General features: G+C 37.0%; 1 protein-coding gene across 4 annotated transcripts in view; it reads left to right on the top strand.

The window, feature by feature from the left end:
- NDUFS1 (NADH:ubiquinone oxidoreductase core subunit S1) overlaps window positions 1-16,037 on the top strand; it is a 35,660-nt gene extending 19,623 nt beyond the window's left edge. For 2 of the 4 annotated variants that reach the window (XM_067026654.1, XM_067026655.1), the window contains 7 exons: window positions 1,356-1,516; window positions 6,517-6,671; window positions 8,045-8,220; window positions 8,904-9,038; window positions 9,143-9,215; window positions 12,471-12,563; window positions 14,997-16,037. In XM_067026654.1, the coding sequence (XP_066882755.1) occupies window positions 1,356-1,516; window positions 6,517-6,671; window positions 8,045-8,220; window positions 8,904-9,038; window positions 9,143-9,215; window positions 12,471-12,563; window positions 14,997-15,109 (906 nt within the window). In that variant the 3' untranslated portion in view covers window positions 15,110-16,037. Of the gene's footprint in view, window positions 1-1,355; window positions 1,517-6,516; window positions 6,672-8,044; window positions 8,221-8,903; window positions 9,039-9,142; window positions 9,216-10,745; window positions 12,741-14,996 lie in introns of those variants that run through there. The other 2 variants (XM_059054049.2, XM_067026656.1) reach the window with 1 other exon arrangement.
- The last annotated feature ends 3,167 nt before the right edge of the window (window positions 16,038-19,204 follow it).

Below are 19,204 nucleotides of genomic sequence, written 5' to 3'. Positions count from 1 at the left end.
AAATATTTTTTTAAATGTATTGAGAAGAATCCTCTTCTCTCTAGTTTGCATCCCCATGCCCCAGAAGGTGATGAGTGTTCGTCAAGAAAGTTTTCTTCTCTAATATATTTAAATGTATTTTCCATTAATTAGTTCTTTTTGTTAAGAACTCTTAACAATGCAGATATTGGATCTCCTCTTCTATCTTTTCTGTCATTTTTTTCTTTATGCTTTTGTTCTTTTTCAGTTTATTTTATATAATTTCATATAAACTGTCTTTCATGTCCCAGTATTTACAGTCATGTTTAATTCTGTTTTTTATTGTTTCTGGAATGATTTTCATCTCTACTTTGTTTCTCTTCTAGTTCTTTCTTGAATTCTTTGATGATAATCTTCCATAATACTCTCTATGATGTAACTTCTCTGAGCTCTTTTTTTAAGTGAGGAATTGTTTTGTTTTTCATTTTCTTTGAGGCTATTGAAAACTTTCTTATTTTTTTGAGGCTACTGAAAGCTCTTCATATTTCCTTGGGAAATTCCTCTTGTGAATGTCCTCTTTTTTGTAGTATCTAGGCATAATTCTCATGCTGATTCATTGATTGGGTCCATCTATTTATTGAAGAATGACACAGAAGATGGGCAGGAGAGTGAACTGTTATAGTCTACAGGTTTACTTCTAATTTTTCCATCCTCCACTGTATGTGTAGTTTCTTTTGCACTTGGGATGCATTTCCTCTCAGTTTTTGGTATTCAGGTAGTTACTGTGGTTTAAAGCAAAGCCCTTTACTTTAAGGTATTCTGCATTGTGATATAGTGATCATTGTTTTCCCTACCTTCTCCTCCCTGTCTGGGGCATAGAGGGTAGAGGGAATAAAGTAGATGTGGTACTTCAGCATGGTTTCTCCTGTTACAAAGTATCACCTGAACCTCTGTATGGACATTCCTCAATTTTTTCTGGGACCTATCCATAGTCATTCTGACCAAAGGATGTTTGGCTAGTGTTTTCATTCCCAATGCTTCCTTTTTGAAAATCTGTTTTATTTGATACTAGTTTAGCTATTTCACAGTAGCATTGGCAAGAGATTTTTGAGTAAATCTGGTTGTATGTATAGCCATATGTCTACTAGAAAATTAAGACATTCATGTCAGAACTAAAACTTGGGACAGCATATTATAGATGCAAATTTGGATAGATTTAGTTACTCCTAATGTTTGTTTATTTTCTAATTAATTTTTATTGGAGTTTAGTTGCTTTAAAATGTTATGTTAGTTTCCGCTGTACAGCAAAGTGAATCACTTATACATTTATTCCCTCTCTTGTAGATTTCCTTCCCACTTCTAATGTTTTTTTAAGTGAAAGTTCTTTTTTCTAAAAGGTCCTAAAGGAAGCTAAAAAACCAATGGTGGTTTTAGGCAGTTCTGCACTCCAAAGAAATGATGGGGCAGCAATTCTTGCAGCTGCTTCCAACATTGCTCAAAAGATTCGGATGAGTAGTGGTGTTACTGGTGATTGGAAAGTTATGAATATCCTTCATAGGTAAGTTGAGTAGTTGTTTTATAATCTATAATTTTGTGTATATTTTGTGTACACTGTCACATTTAGATTTACAAACAACTTAATATTTAGCGACATTATCTCAGTAGCAGATGTAAAATAGAAACCTTTATTTTGTGTGAGAAGAAGCCAAGATAATAAATAATATTAAAAATATCCAAATTGCAGTAAGTGCTAAGAAAATCTTAAAAATCTGTATCATATTAATATACTGTGGTTCAAAAATTGCAATAAGTCCTCTGACTTTTAAGTGATAAATATGTAAGCTGGGCTTCCTTGGTGGCGCAGTGGTTGAGAGTCTGCCTGCCAGTGCAGGGGACAGGGGTTCAGGCCCTGGCCTGGGAAGATCCCATGTGCTGCGCAGCAGCTGAGCCTGTGCGCCACAACTGCTGAGTCTGTGCTCTGGAGCCCATGAGCTGTGGCTGCTGGGCCCACGTGCCACAGCTACTAGAGCCTACACACCTGGAGCATGTGGTCCGCAACTGGGTGGGGAGGGGGGCACCGCAGTGGGAGGCCTGCGCGCCACGGCAGGGAGTGGCCCCCGCTCACTGCAGCTGGAGGGAGCCTGCGCGCAGCACCGGGGGACCCAATGCAGCCAAAAATAAATAAATAAATAATTTATTTATTTTTTTTTAATGTAAGCTAATGTGAGAATTCAAATAAAGTGAGGTTTTTCTCTGACAATATTAATAGTGCAGGTTTATTTTAGAAAAGTTGGAAAAAGAAGAAAGAATACAAAAATGGAACTTATCCATAGTTCACAATCTATAGATAATTACTGTTGCAATTTTTGTGCACTTGTTCTGGGTTTCTTTGTGTGTGTGTATAAATATTTTTTTAGTTATATAGTTGAAGTCATACTGTGTATGCAATTTTGTATCCTGATTTTGATTGACTTTCATTACCAAACAAGAATTTCCTCATGATTAGAAATTCTTTATAAACATAAACATTAATGGCTATATAATATGAATATATATAATTTTTTTAGCCTTTCCTTCTTCTTAACATGTAATTCATTTTGCATTAGTGAATGAATTTCCAATTTCCCATAATCCTTTCTACCTTAAGTATTATTTTTCAAATCTTCAAATTTGTTTAAGGATTGAGGCTAAACATTTTTAAGTTTGCTAGGCAAACTTTTTTAAATTTAAAAGTGTTCAAATGCATTCTTAAACATTAATTTCAGTGTTCTATTTCCCCACTTATTGGTTTAGTTTAGCATTGTAGTTCACCACGTAAATATTTTTTTAAACTTTTTTTTTTTTTTAATTTTTGGCTGTGTTGGTTCTTTGCTGCTGTGCCCGGGCTTTCTCTAGTTGTGACGAGCGGAGGCTACTCTTTCATTGAGGTGCACAGGCATCTCATCGTGGTAGCTTCTCTTGGTGCAGAGCACGGGCTCTAGCCGTGTGGGCTTCAGTAGTTGTGGCACGTGGACTCTAGAGCACAGGCTCAGTAGTTGTGGCGCACAGGCTCAGCTGCTCTGAGGCATGTGGGATCCTCCCGGACCGGGGATTGAACCCGTGTCCCCTGCATTGGCAGACGGACTCCTTACCACTGCGCCACCAGGGAAGTCCCAAAAACTTTATTTTTTTAAAATAGTTTATTTGCATTGACCACCTCTAGATCCTTTCTAGCCACAATTTTTAGCATTATAGAATTTTTAGAATAGAAAAGAGACTAGTTATTTTCTTATTTTTAATTCACTTTTGAATCCATATCTTTATTTATATTTTTTGTTGTTTGTTTTTACTGAATGGATACTTAATAACTTTTCAAGAAAAATTTCTGTGTCTCACAATGTCTTTCTGATTCCTTCTCACAGATGACCACTTGGCTAGATACAAAGATCACAAGTTGTTTCCTTTAATACTCAGTATTTTTTTCACCTTTCTTTCACATTTTAGAGACGATCTCATCTAATCTGAGTTTTGTCTCTGATTATAACCTGATTTTATATATGTATGTGTTTTTGTCCACCTACTCACCCTTTGGATTCCTTATTTATTTATTTTTTTATGTGACACGTGGGCCTCTCACTGTTGCAGCCTCTCCCGTTGCGGAGCACAGGCTCCGGACGCGCAGGCTCAGCGGCCACGGCTCACGGGCCCAGCCGTTCCGCGGTATGTGGGATCTTCCCAGACCGGGGCACGAACCTGTGTCCCCTGCATCAGCAGGTGGACTCTCAACCACTGCGCCACCAGGGAAGCCCCTGGATTCCTTATTTTTGATGTTAAAACTTTCTACTAGAATATTTAACTGAGTGACATTCATTTGACATTACCTTTGCCTGGGAATATCATAGAACTCTCCATTTTCAAATTGAAATTTTTGGTATGGTTTTTCCTTTTAAGTTCAGAAAAAGCCAGTTGGCTTACTTTTACATTGTTATTTGGTCTCATGCAGAAGCTTCTATTTATTATGCATTGGTTGGCCCTTCAGACTTTTATCTCTTATCTTTTCTCACTTTTTTTCTATGTTTAGGTAGAATTTCTTATACTCTCATTTGTGAGTCTTCATTATGGAGCTCACTGACATCATTGTAATTTTTAATTGATTAACCTTGTTTTTTTATTTCATTTCATTCTTACCTAAGTTTTCCTTGTCATGAAAATTCAATGTAGTTTATTAGGACATACCTTTTATTTTATTTTATTTTATTTAAACATCTTTATTGGTGTATAACTGTTTTACAATGGTGTGTTTCTGCTGTACAACAAAGTGAATCAGTTATACATATACATATGTTCCCATATCTCTTCCCTCTTGTGTCTCTCCCTCCTACCCTCCCTATCCCACCCCTCTAGGTGGTCACAAAGCACAGAGCTGATCTCCCTGTGCTATGCGGCTGCTTCCCACTAGCTATCTGTTTTACATTTGGTAATGTATATATGAGGACATACCTTTTAATGCTTGTTGAGAACATGAAAGAGATATTTTAAAACCTTTTCTTTCTTAACTTTTTTTTTGATATTTATTTATTTATCTGTCTATTTATTTATTTTGGCTGTGCTGGGTCTTAGTTGCAGCACGCAGTATCTTCGTTGCGGCATGCAGGGTCTTTTAGTTGTGGCATGTGGGGTCTTCTAGTTGCGGCATGTGGGATCTTTAGTTGCAACATGTGAACTCTTAGTTGTGACATGTGGGATCTAGTTCCCTGACCAAGGATCGAATCCAGGCCCACTGCATTGGGAGCTCGGAGTCTTAGCCACTAGACCACCGGGGAAGTCCCTTGTCTTTATGTCTTATAGTAAGTTTATTTCAGAGTAAAGCATATTTTGTAATTCTTGGAGAATCTTTTTAATCTTTTTTTTTTTTTTTTTACTGATCATTCTCACAGAGGCAAACTTAGGTTACTTAGTTTGTTTTCCAAGATGAGATGGGCTCTGTCATAAGTTAGTTGTGTGAGTCTCTGCTCAGATATTTGAGAGACATCAAGGCTTAGAATGAGAGACATTAAAATATTGTGTAGGTGGGGCAGCAGGGGGAGCTAAGTTTTGAAATTGAACTTGGGAAGTGTGAGTTCTATAACGTTGTTTGTTTTTAAGATAGATTTGATTGGGAACTCCCTGACAGTCCAGTGGTTGGGACTTCACACATTCACTGACGTGGGCCCAGGTTCAATCCCTGGTCAGGGAACTAGGATCCTGCCAGCCATGCAGAGTGACCAAAATAAAAAGATTTTGTTATTTTTGGTCCTTTGCATTCCACGTGAATTTTAGGATCAACTTGTCAGTTTTTGCAAGGGATTTCAGCTGTGATTTTTTGATAGGGATTGCATTAAATCTATAGATCAATTTGGGAAGTATTGCCATCTTAACAATATTAAGTCTTCCAATCCATGAACATAGGATGTCTTTCCATTTGTTATGGTCTTTAATTTCCTTTGGAGTTGTTTTGTAATTTTCATTATACAAATCTTGCACTTCTTTTGTTAAATTTTTCAAAGTATTTTATTCTCTTGATGTCCCATTAGAGAGTTTGACAGAGCAACAGCATCTAGTGGGAGTTCGTTTGACCTGCCCTCCTCCCTTACCAAATAGGTAAAACCCAACTAGCTTTATTCACAGTAGGTCCTCAAAATGGCTACTGTCTCTTTAAAGAAAATTAACAATAGCAAACTAGACCAAAGACAACCAAATGTTCAAAGTATAGTTCTTTGAAACCTTTTCTTTAAAAGATTATTATCTGCTTGTAATAGTAATATATGTTCATTGAAAAACTTCCATAAGGACATACACCAGTGTACTAATTATAGTTTTCTCTGAATTAGTTTTATGAGTGGTGTTTACATTTTTCCCTTTTGGTTTTCAAAATCATCTAATTTTTCTCTAATGACTGTGCTTGACTTATCAAGTCTTACTGTACTGAATAAAAACCAACTTAAGACAATTGCAGTTGGCATAAAGTTTCCAGAATTAGTCCATTAAGTATTATTTCATGAAGAAAGTGTCCTAAGCATCTTATTTACTTTTTTGCCATTCTTAAAACAGTAAAAGACAGCTGCTTCTGGTTTTGAAGCAAATGGGTAAAAAAGATGAGGGAAGGGCTTCCCTGATGGCACAGTGGTTGAGAATCTGCCTGCCAGTGCAGGGGACACGGGTTCGAGCCCTGGTCTGGGAAGATCCCACATGCCATAGAGCAACAAGGCCCATGAGCCACAACTACTGAGCCTGCGCGTCTGGAGCCTGTTCTCCACAACAAGAGAGGCCGCGACAGTGAGAGGCCCGCGCACCGCGATGAAGAGTGGCCCCCACTTGGTGCAACTAGAGAAAGCCCTTGCACAGAAACGAAGACCCAACACAGCCAAAAATAAATAAATTAATAAATTAATTAATTAATTTAATAAAGAAAAAAAAGGTGAGGGAAGATCTTTGACAGCATTGAATAGAAAAGAGACTAGGTATCATTTCAAGAATCACATTTAAATTTTTATAATGAAAACACAACAAGTATGCTAAAAACTCGTAATTGTTTTACAGGATTGCAAGCCAAGTAGCTGCTTTGGACCTTGGCTATAAACCTGGGGTGGAAGCAATTCGGAAGTACCCTCCCAAAGTGCTATTTCTCCTGGGAGCAGATGGAGGTTGTATTACTCGACAGGATTTGCCAAAGGATTGTTTCATTATTTATCAAGGTTAGTAGCATCTATGGCACTAGAAACAGAAGAGAATAGTACATTGTGTATATTAGAAACTGTATGGCAATATATTTAGTGGATTGAATATTTTCCATTTGAGAATTTCCCTACACACACACCAATTTAAAAAAAAATTTGTTAATATGTATTTTATAGATATTTAAATGTTTTAGATTTTATATTAAAAATAGGTTTATAAAAAAATAGGTTTATTAGTTACATAGTTGCTATTGCTATTAAGAATTATCACCTCATGTTTTTTAATAACAAAGAATTAGAAGAAACCTAAATGCCCCCAGTAGTAATGTAAATTACAAAATATTATATAACATTAAATTCAGTTTTTCAAAGAATATTTAGTGTTATTATATAATTAAGGGGAAGCTTTTTTATATATATATAAACAGTGTAAAAGAAAATCACGAGTCCTGTGTCATAAGACACTTAATTATATTTAATAGCACTCCTTTGGTTTTTTGTGTTTGACTCATTTTCTTGAACTCCAACTCATTGCAAATGTAATCAAGCTTCTTTGGAATAAATGGAGTTGAGTATTCCTGGATATTTTATGTAGAAAAGTATTATATAACTTTTCACTTCATTTAACACAAACACCATACACTTATACTAGGCTTTTTATTGCCATGCCACATAAAAAGCATTATGTAATATTTTGTATCTTTAGTTTAATCAAGTTAAACCAAAATGAATAAACTAAAATCCTGTCCTAGTTCTATCCAGAGATAATCATTGATGATGGTTTAGATATGCACAGTTCATATGTACTTCTATGCATATGCAAACATGTACATAAATGAGATCAAACTTTAAATATAACTTTCTTTCAATTAACTAGTTTCTTTTTTCTTCTAACACTTCTGTTAAACTTTTAATGAGTGATAGTCTTTCAGCATACTATTTTCTGTAATCTTCTGTTTATGCTCTTAATCATACTCCTGTGTCATACTCCTGACACTTTCTGTTCCTCCACCATTTCAGTTTACTTTACCAAATTTCACTAACATACATCTGAGCGTTTCTACTTTGTAATGATCAGAGAAATGATACACCTAGTTGCCCATAATATGTGTGTTTATGCTATTATACGTATTTGTGTATTTGCAAAAATTAATCTGGGAAGACACATATCAAATGCTTTCACATTAGTTTTCTTTGGGAAGGGAGTTTAACTGTGGGCAAAGTGGGCTTTAATTTTTATTCCAAATACTTCAATACTATATTGTTTTAATTTTTAAAACTTACAATTATAAAAATTTTATTAATTTTAAAATGATATATACTGTGTTCATGTATAATGCCTAATCAGCTTAGTGCTAAAATGTGGTTTGCCGTTTTCCATCTTTTCACAGGACATCATGGTGATGTTGGAGCTCCTATAGCGGATGTTATTCTCCCCGGCGCTGCTTACACAGAGAAGTCTGCTACTTATGTCAATACTGAGGGCCGAGCTCAGCAGACTAAAGTAGCAGTGACACCTCCTGGCTTGGCAAGAGAAGACTGGAAAATTATAAGAGCCCTTTCTGAGGTATTTGTCCTTAGTGATGCTGCTAATGGAATGTTTGACATGTTAGCTTGTCAGAGTGATTTTCGAAGTCAAGGAAGATGCACGTCTGAAATGCAGAGATGATTTGAACAATCTCTGTAGGAAAAACGTGTTCAGAAAATGGGGATTTGGGGAATTCCCTGGCAGTCCAGTGGTTAGGATGCCACACTTTCATTGTTGAGGGTACGGGTTTGATCCCTGGTTGAGGAACTATGATCCCACAGGCCACGTGGTGTGGCCAAAAAAAAATAAAAATGGGGATTTGAAATAGGTGTTTTTATTTTTGACTTGTCTTTTTAACTCTTTGACTATAAAAAGAAGCATCATGAGATTTAAAATAATAATATACAGTTGTCTATCAGCTTTATATGTGAGCAATAGCAGGTTAGCCAAAGCATTCAAATTTAGCAAAGCATTCTTTATTTCATAATCAATGTATTTTCTAAAAACAAATTAACTAATGTGTTGACAGCTGTTTATGAATTAGAATAATTATTGACAGTAGTATTCCCCACTTAACCACCTGCTTAATATACATACAAATGGACACCAATATATTTTTCATAGTAGTACTGCATTATTTTACCATAGTTGCAGTGATGTATTATTTGAAATTTTTAAGTATTAATGCTTTATGTCAATTTTTGGAACCTGTTATGTTATAGATTACAGGTATGACTCTTCCATATGATACTCTGGATCAAGTAAGGAACAGATTGGAAGAAGTCTCTCCTAATCTTGTTCGATATGATGATGTCGAAGAAGCTAATTACTTCCACCAAGCAAATGAGCTTTCCAAGGTAAAAACACTCCTATATGCAATTTTCATAATAATGTATCCTCTGGTGTAACAGTACTAATTTTCAATACTATTATTATTGATCTCTTACTCCTTTTTTTGCAGCTAGTGAACCAACAGCTTCTTGCTGATCCACTTGTTCCACCTCAGCTAACAATAAAAGACTTCTACATGACAGGTACGCAGTTGTCAGCATGACTGCCAAACATGAAAGGTAGAAAGGAGTAAAATCACCTAATTTATTTAGCATTATGATTCCAACGTGCTAGTGGTAGTATTTGATGTTTTTAATCTCAGAAGATTTTTCAAATATCAGAACTAATGTAACTTTATATTTTCTGATTTTACTCTCTTTTCTTTCTGAAATTTAAGTAGAGTTTGAAAATTAACAGATTTTAAATTTAAAATTTTACTACTTTATGAAGAATTACTGTGTAGCAATTTAAGGAGAATTTTCTAAGTGACAAACATCTGTGAAGGTTTTTCTGAGAATTACAGTAGAAGAATCAAAACACTAAAATGTGAAACATGCTAAATGGTGCTTCTGATGTAAATTGTTAAGAATGTGCTTAAGGGATGCAGACTAACAAACTTATTTACTACAGATTTTACAACACTTGATATAACGTCTAGGTTATGAGGTAGTAGATAATTTAAAATAATTTTCTGTCTAAAAGCAGATAGGAGTATATTTTTCAAGTTCTTGGTGCAGTTTGTATTTAAGATTATTATTATTTTTTTAATTTTTATTTATTTATTTTTGACTATTGGGTCTTTGTTGCTGCATGCAGGCTTCCTCTAGTTGCGGCGAGCAGGGGCTACTCTTCTTTGAGGTGTGCGGGCTTCTCATTGTGGTGGCTTTTCTTGTTGCAAAGCGTGGACTTTAAAAGGTGCACAGGCTTCAGCAGTTGTGTCACGCAGGCTCAGTATTTGCAGCTCGTGGGCTCTAGAGCACAGGCTCAGTAGTTGTGGCGCACGGGCTTAGTTGCTCCGCGGCATGTGGGATCTTCCCGGACCAGGGCTCGACCCCGTGTGCCCTGCATTGGCAGGTGGATTCTTAACCACTGTGCCACCAGAGAAGCCCTAAGATTATTTTTAATACGTTTTTTTCAGTTGTATTATAAAAGTTATGTTCATTGTAGAATACATACCTAAGCCCACAAGAGCAAGGAAAAATTACTATGATCCCGCTCCCCAGAAATAACTGTTTAACATTTTGGCCAGTCATCCAGGGATATACACATATATTAATTTATTTAAACTAAAAATGAGATTACTTATTTACTCTGAGAGAGAGGGTTTGGACAGCTTTATTGAAATATTCACATACATAAAATTCACTCATAAAGTGAATTTATGGATTTTAGTACACTGTTCTGTAAATAACCTTTTTTCAATAATGGTATATTGCACATTCTTTTCCTATCTTTAATACTTTTCTGTAATATTTTTAATGGTTGCATACTGGCCCTTTGTATGGCTGTATATAATTATTTAATCATTCCTAGGAGTACTTATTAAAAGCATTTAGCTATTAAGGGGCTTATCTTCTGAACTTATTGATTTTATAGTGTTTATGTATAGTTACATAGACTCTTCCAGTCTTTTTTGTTGTTGTTGTTCCTGAATATGTGCAACAGGAAAGTTTTACTGTGTGCTTCTTTTAAAGTTGTATTATCAAAACGCACATTTTCTTGATATCTTTCAGATTCAATTAGCAGAGCCTCACAGACAATGGCTAAATGTGTCAAAGCTGTCACAGAGGGTGCCCATGCAGTAGAGGAACCAACCATATGCTGAAACATCTACTAGCACCCAGTTAGTTAAAGGACAGTTACGTTGGCATGATCTCTTAGAGGTGTATCTCTCTAAAAAATAATCTAAATGATGTAATATTTAAGGTTCTACTATGCTTTATTTGAAGATGATATTGCAATTATCAAAGAACTTTGAAGTTTCCAAACATTTTTATGTATTGTGTGTAAATGTTAAATAGTTTAATAAACATGTATAGATGCCCTTTCATGTAAAAGCACCGATAATCTTTGTGACATAAAAAAGAAAATCCTTAAAATATGAATTTTTGTTTATCTTCATTGATCACTTATGTTTGTAAAATGGATGAAATAATAGCTTCCATTAGGACCTATTTTTTTCTAGTGCTAAAGAAAAGTTTTAAGTATTCTGTGAAGCTGGGTAAATAGAAAATATATATAATATAATCATACATCAGATGTGTATCCTGGACAGCGCTAATAATCATAATCATGATGGCTAATGATTATTCAGGATTTTCTACATACTAAGCACTCTGGTTTTACATACATTATCTTGTTTTGTCCTTTTACATCCCTGTCAGACAGTATTATCTCATTTTACAGGTGAAGAAACTAAAGCCCTGGGATATTGGGTAACTTGCCCAAGGCCACAGCAAAAAAGTCCTAAAATCAAGCCTGGTTCTCTGACTTCAAAGCCCATTATTGTTCTTAACTGCTGCACATAATTTCCTCCCATTAGTACAGATTCCATAGGTTGTTACATTTAAGAATCAGTATTGGGCTTCCCTGGTGGCGCAGTGGTTGAGAATCCGCCTGCGGATGCAGGGGACACGGGTTCGTGCCCCGGTCCGGGAGGATCCCACATGCCGCGGAGCGGCTGGGCCCGTGAGCCATGGCCACTGGGCCTGTGCGTCCGGAGCCTGTGCTCCGCAACGGGAGAGGCCACAACGGTGAGAGGGCCCGTGTACCGCAAAAAAAAAAAAAAAAAAAAAAGAATCAGTATTGAGAAGCTTAATGGATAACACATTTTTCTGTTTTCTCTTGAATCTGTTTATATAATGTCATGGTGATTTATGGGATATTTTTCTTTGTATAATAGATTGCACACACATACACCCTTGGAATGAGGGAGGTTTCAAGAGATATAATTTAGGTCCTCATTGGTGTTCCATATTTATTATATTAACACCATCTGTAGTATTAAATCAACTAAATTATTCCAGTAAGAAAAGACAAAACTAACAGCTCTCATAATTTTCAATTGTCAAAAAAGTTAAAAATTTACAATTAATCTAGGAGATAATCTAATGCTATATTAATTTGTTTTCAGAATCTATGTTCAGAATCCTTTGTTTTGTAATCCTTATTCCTTTTTGCTTTCATCAAAGACTTAGCCCAACTGTAGGTTGTGATTTTACTGATATAACAGAGGATGAAAATTTTAGACTATAGTATGTCACCAGTACTTTATCTTCAAAAATTGTACAAAATTTGTCACCTGTAACAGTTTTTTCAGAATTATTTTATTCACTTCAGTCATGAAGTTGTATACTTTGCTTAAAATTCTCAGTTGCCTGAAATTGTATAAATTCTTGCTGAAAGTCTTTGAATTTAATACAAACTTCTTATCTCTCTCTACCTTCTTTATCCCTTAGCACTGTTGCTGACCTCAAGGGGGCAAACACTTTCAGTTTTGTGTTTTGCGCAGTACTCTTCAATGAATGAGTGTAGACTTCATAGGATTCTTGGTGAGGGAATATTGCATTCAAATGGAGAAAAGGTGATATATAACTAAGATGGTCCAGGATCCTAAGACTGCCATCTAGGCAGCATGTGTTGAACTGGGAATTCTGTAAAGAATACCTTGTATGGGCTAAGTAGTACTCAATAAAATTTGTTGGTTTTTACATAAAGTAAACATGAAAGTCTGTCCCATGGGCACCTATTAGTCACTTAATGCTAAATATTAAGGTTATTGTGACCATAAACATTGAAGATGGTTGCAAGACTTTCTGAAGAAGAGACCCAGATAGAAGAAAAATACATATAGATGAGAAGTTTGATTCTAAGCAAGGAGGGAGTCAACAATGAGAAATCTACAAAGGATCAAGGCCAAGTCCTTTTAGGTGAAGACGGCAGTCTGGAAAGACCCTGGAATAATGAATAATACCATTTAGAAAAGACATTCTAATATGTGCCATTAAAGCTTTAAGTACATTGAGTCTAATTTTCACAAAACCCTGCTAACAATCGGTATTAAGACCCAAGAAATATCAAATAACTTGCCCATTGTTACCCAGTTAAAGATTACAGGCAAGAATGTTTAATTAGAGATATTTTTTACTGTCCCATTTTGCCTCAAAAAACCTTGTGGACCACTATAAGAATTGAATAGATATACAGGAAAAATTTTAAAGCCTAAACTTCATACAGAATGCCCTCCAAATTTATTGTGAATTGTATTATAATGGATACATCAATAAAAAGTATTATACCTTATTAACAATACTCAGTATACAATAATTTATTATTGTTTTATGCTGAGTTGTTTAAACACTGTTTCTTGCCAGGTCAGACAGATCTTGTTCAACTTTGGAAATATTACTTGGAAAAATTTAACTATTCATCTGTAAAATGAGGATAAATGTTCTAATAATTGTACCTACCTCCAACCTTACAGGGTTGTTATGAGGAGCAAGTCAGAAAGCCTCTAAAACTTTCTTGGCCTGTTTCCTGACACATAGTGAATGCTCAATGTGCTTAGGGATTGAGAACCATCATTATAGGAAAATGTGTGTTCAGAACTTTGCTGGATGTTTCAGGAGGTTGCAACTAACCATCCATGGGAGCCCTTGAAGTCCCCCTTCTAAGTGAATTGAGTAAAAAACTCAATTCCATTGATTGTGAGGGAAAGTCATGCCTAATATAACCTCTAGCTTCTGTTTTCCTAAAGAAATGTATTTCTTTCCTAAGACTCGAGAATTAAAAGACTTGTCCAAGGTCAACCCAAGTAACAGAACACTGCTACTACAAACTCTCCACCAGGGTTGTGAAGATTAATTTATTATGCACAGCTCTGCATATTTTGTTGGAATTTTTACTAGTCACAGATTTACTGAGTCTGTTGGATTCAAACCCTTAAAAGAGACTACTTCTGAAAGCAAAAACAAAAAGCAGTGCAATCAGAAGAGGGAAAACTATATGCTGGTGATAGGGTACTGAAGGAGGGTAAGAGCTATCGATGTGCACAAAAGGGGACAGGTGAATTCTTTTGCCAACATGAACCTTTGGCTAATATAAACTGTCAGCTTTATTGTTGCCGAAACAAATTACACCACCACGATTTAAGCTCCCACAGGGAGAGGCGCTAAAGCAGTTTAGCAACAAAAGCAGTGGTAGAGGTGGTTTTTTTTAATGTTAACAATGTCATTCATGACCACTGTTAAAATGTCGCTAGCAAAGTGATTACAAACCCCTGTTACCAAAAGCCCAGTGTGGCTGGGGAATAGTTCAAGCAGAAATAAATGACACGCGTGAGTATGACAATTTTTTAGACATTTTGTAAGGTTAATCCTACCTTAGCATAGCTAGACCTTAGGTTTGTGATTGACCCAACTTTTGGAAACAAGTACACGTGAAAAAAATGAACCTTGATAAAGACATTTTGGAACCAAAAAAGTGTGTGTGTATACATACATGGCCACCTTTTATAAAAAGATAAAACTGATTATCCCCAAATAATTTTCTAATAACCAGTATTTTTAAATGTCTTAACAGTTGCACAGGATGTTGCTTATTTCATTTCGCCCAAGAGACAAGAATGTTAAGGAGAAATTTGATTAGACCTCAGATCTGGATTGTAAGAGAACAAGGATCTCAGAGGCAAATACCCTTTTGCTTAAAGTGTTTCATGGTTTTTATTACTGAAAAATTTTAAAGATTAAAGACTTACCTATGACTGATATTCAAACTGATTGATATTCAACATCATTGACATCTTAATATTTGTTAAATAACTTACACTAAAAAGCATATGTTGATATTGAAAAATAAGGTAAAATGCACAGTCTAGGACTAGTAATTAGTTTACAATAGTGAATTTGAATTGGTGTATAAAGAGATCATAAGATGAATAACAACTTCCTTCTTATTTCTTTTTGGCCATGCTGCACGGCCTGCAGGATGTCAGTTCCCTGACCAGGGATGGAAACCCATGCCCCCTACAGTGGAAGCGTGGAGTCTTAACCACTGGACCACCAGGGAAGTCCCTAATTTCCTTCTTAGATGCATATAATTTCGGTTCTAAAAAGGACTGTAGAAAAAAATCTAGTATCACACGTACATTTGGTAATTATGGAAATGGAGGCCAAGGAGAATAAGGAGTAAATGAGGGACAAATCCTGTGATTTGAACCAGCTCTTCTGACTCCCGGTTCAGTGACATCTCAAAGCCTGAAACTCAGCTCCAACATTTATTAAAGATTTGCAGAGTATCTGCTGTGTGTGAAGTACAATATTAAGTATTAGGACTACGAAGAGAAATACATACATGAAAAGTATCTCAGCGGATGCAAAAAAAAAAACTTAATTGTGTTTACCTCTAGGTAGTTCAACTAGTCTGAGGAATAGCATAAAGAAAAGGATTGTATGCCTCTATCATTTGAGCATTTGAAGGCTTTTACAATAAGAATATATATTGCTTCTATATTTTTTAAAAACATTGTTTAAATGAAAAATAGAACAAAACATTTAAGTTGATGAAAACTAAAAATAGCAGGATGCAAAATTGTATGCATACTACATGTGGTTGGCAGCCTCTAACATGGCCCCAATGATCCCTGCCTCCTGGGATTCACACCCTTTTGTCATCTTCGCTCCTTGTGTGTGGGCTGGACTTCCTGATTCACTTCTAATGAATAGGGATGTCTCTGCTGAGATGAAGTTTTAAACAATCTGTGGTTTCTGTCTTGGGCTCTCTGATTCTCTCCCTCTCAGATCACTGCCTGCCGTGTTGTGAGGATACTTAGGCAGCCTATGGAGAGGCCTAATGTGGTAAGGAAGAGGCCTTCCAGTAACCCTATCAGTGAGCTGAATCCTGACTGCCAATTGAGTGGAGGTGACTGTAGCCCCAGCCAACAGCCTAATTGCAGCCCCATACATTTCTGGATTCCTAATACACAGAAATTGTGAGCTAATAAATATTTGTTGTTTTTAACCACGAAATTTTGGGTTATTTTGTTATGCAGTAATAGATAATACACTATGATTACAACCAGGCAAAGGCATATACCAGGGTACCCACATCCAATGACTGACTCATGTGGGAGTATAAAGGCCTGGCTATCTAGACCCAATGGAGGGCACTTCTCAGAAGCTGTTTAGCTCTCAAGCGTCCTGTGGGGCTGGCTGAGGCTGTCATTGGACCTCCATTGCAGCTCGACTTTTCCCCGCTCCTGCCTTCTTCCCTCCCTTACAGGTGTTGGCTCCTTAATAAATATGGAACTCCTTAATAAATATTTTGCACATTGAATGCTGCTCAGAGTATGCTACCTGGGGAATCCAAACCGTGACAGCCATCTAGAATATCTATGGATCCTACATAGCTGCTCCAATTATCACTATGTCTCAGCCAACAAGAAGAGTGAGGGAGAAGAAGTGGAAGACAAGCACTGATGTTTTATTGACATGACTTGGAAATTGCATCACTTCCATTCACATACCATAGGCAAGACTTATAGCCACACTCACCTGCATGAGAGGATGCTGGGAAATGCAGCCTCCAGCTGGACAGCCATCTACTCAACTAAAACAGAAATTCTAAGAGGTGTTCTAGTTGATCTTTTGCTATGTAACAAACCACCCCAAAACAGTGGTGTAAAACAACAACCATTTTATTATGCTCATGAGATTCCGTGGATCCAAAATATAGAAAGGGCACAGGGAGGTGGGGTCACAGCTGGATGACTAGAGTATTTGAGGATGACAAACAGCTGGGGACTGGAGCAGCTGTGGATGGAGGACCTTCAGTCCCCAGGTGGCATCTTCACTTACATGTTTGGCTCCTGGGTGGGAATGGTGGAAGGACAGATTCAGGTGGGATTGCCTTACAGAGCATCTACCTGTGGCCTATTCAGCATGACAGTCTCAGGACAGTTGTACTCACAGGGTGGTTCAGGGCTCCAAGAGCAAGAGAGTTCCTAGAGACCAAGGAGGAAGCTGCAAGGCTTTTTATGACAACTTCAGAAGTTACATAGTATCACTTCACTGTACTTTATTGGTCAAGCCAGTCTCAGAGCCCACCCAGATTCAAGGAGAGGAAGCATACATCCTACCTTTTTTAAAAAAAAATTTATTTATTTTTGGCTGAGTTGGGTCTTTGTTGCTAGGCGCGGGCTTTCTCTAGTTGTGGCGAGCGGGAGCTACTCTTTGTTGTGGAGCATGGGTTCTAGGCATGAGGGCCTCAATAGCTGTGGCACACGGGCTCAGTAGTTGTGGCTCATGGGCTCTAGAGCGCAGGCTCAGTAGTTGTGGCTCATGGGCTTAGTTGCTCCACGGCATGTGGGATCTTCCCGGACCAGGGCTCGAACCCGTGCCCCCTGCATTGGCAGGTGGATTCTTAACCACTGCACCACCAGGGAAGCCCCATCCCACCTATTGATGGGAGGAGGGTCAAATAATTAAAACCACCACAAAGGGAGAATAGATACTGAGGGACAATTAGTTCCTGCCATCAGCCCTGTGATACATACTGCAGTAATGAAGAGGGAGATACACAGGAAAAAAATGACTATAATAAGCTATAAAGTGAAGTTTCTATAATATACCAATTAATCTATAGCTATTTTCTCATTACTTACCACAACTCGACTGCTTTTGTATTCAGTATAGAGTTGGTAAGTCCCCTCTCATATATAGGATAGAGTTAAGGCCCTTCTCTTTGGCTCTAATTCTTTAAGCTTTTAAATATAACTCGAGAACCTTGGCACCTATAACTGAAATGCTTTTTGGGGGATTAAGGCTATTTAGAGGAGGAAATGAGCCTTTGTTAGGTTGCCTACAGATTGTCCAGCCTGGGTTACTACAGATTGGGTAAGTACTAGGCCAAATGGAGTAATGTTCCTCAAGTAATATATTTAGTATCACAGTTTGAGTACAGTAGTGGAACCCAAAGTGTACTTTTTCAGTATCTTCTATTCCATTTCCACTAAACAGGATTTACTATATTCTTCAGCAGGGTAAGCAAGCCCCCTGCCAGACAATGTACTGTATGTTATTAATGTAAATTATTTTCTAAATTAAAAAAAGGTGGCAAGTCATGGGCCAACTAGGACCGGAACTGAGTCTGTTGAGGTCTTTAAACTCTTCCAAGACTTGGGGATTTTCCTTATGTTCCTAAGGTTAGGGTGACCTTGTCCCATTGTTCTAGAACAGAAGCATCTACTTTGCTGCTGGAAAGCCCTGGGATAATGTTGGAAATCTAAAAGGAGCAGTCAAGCATGACTAAATTTCATTAATCTCAATTTCCCCTGCCAAGAAAAATAAAGGCCAAAATTTTTTTTTGCTTGTTTCTGCTTTTTTTCTTTTAAGACTGAAAGTAACCTGTCTTTATCTGAGAGGTGTTGTTATGTGGATAAAGTTAAATCATAATAGAGCCTTCAGATAACTCCTCAAACCCCAAACTACAATCCCCATAAAGCATAAAGCGGAAATTTATGGTTTGCTTAGTAGCCGGAACTAAACAGCTGCACCCCTTCGTGGGATGGAGCTTGTTTTGTATCTACAAACCCAGAGGGAATGAGTGAGGGGCAGCAGCATTCCCTTGGGAATTTGGGGTGGGTTCCTCAGTAACTTGTGTACGTCTTTACCCTGTGACCGGTGCCCTCCCCTTGTTTACCCTTCACTTTCTAGTCAAATGCATGTGTCCATCTCTCTTGAAACCTTTTGTTCCATAAGAGGGGGGATTTGCTCCTCACTCCTTTCACTCTTTCTATCTCTGGTGGTTTGTCTCTAATGTTCTTACCTAATACTTTCCTATCACGTCGTTCCCGGTCATATAGGAGGCTCATTTTCTACAGGTTCACATTTGTCATTGTCATCTCATGTAATCTGTACCCTTCCTTCATTGCGACTGAGCATACAAAATATATTGCCCTTTGGTTAAACCAGAACGATTCTCATCCAAAACTGGAATATTAGGATAAATACTTTGTAAGGGAGTGGTTTCAGGAAAGTGTGGTACCCTGTATAAATCTATTGATTGCCAGAAAAGAGATACCTAATCTTTTTAAATAACTTGTTTGATTCTTTGAGAGTCCACGTCTTATTCCACTAAGATCTTTTTGATTGGAATTGGTTCTTCCATTTCATGTTTTTTTTTGTGGTATGCGGGC

This window comes from Kogia breviceps, chromosome 2 (genome assembly GCF_026419965.1).
Source record: "Kogia breviceps isolate mKogBre1 chromosome 2, mKogBre1 haplotype 1, whole genome shotgun sequence".
Classification (NCBI taxonomy): Eukaryota; Metazoa; Chordata; class Mammalia; order Artiodactyla; family Physeteridae; genus Kogia; species Kogia breviceps.
Note: the sequence above shows the minus strand (reverse complement) of the source record. Positions and strands in the feature narration are given on the sequence as shown.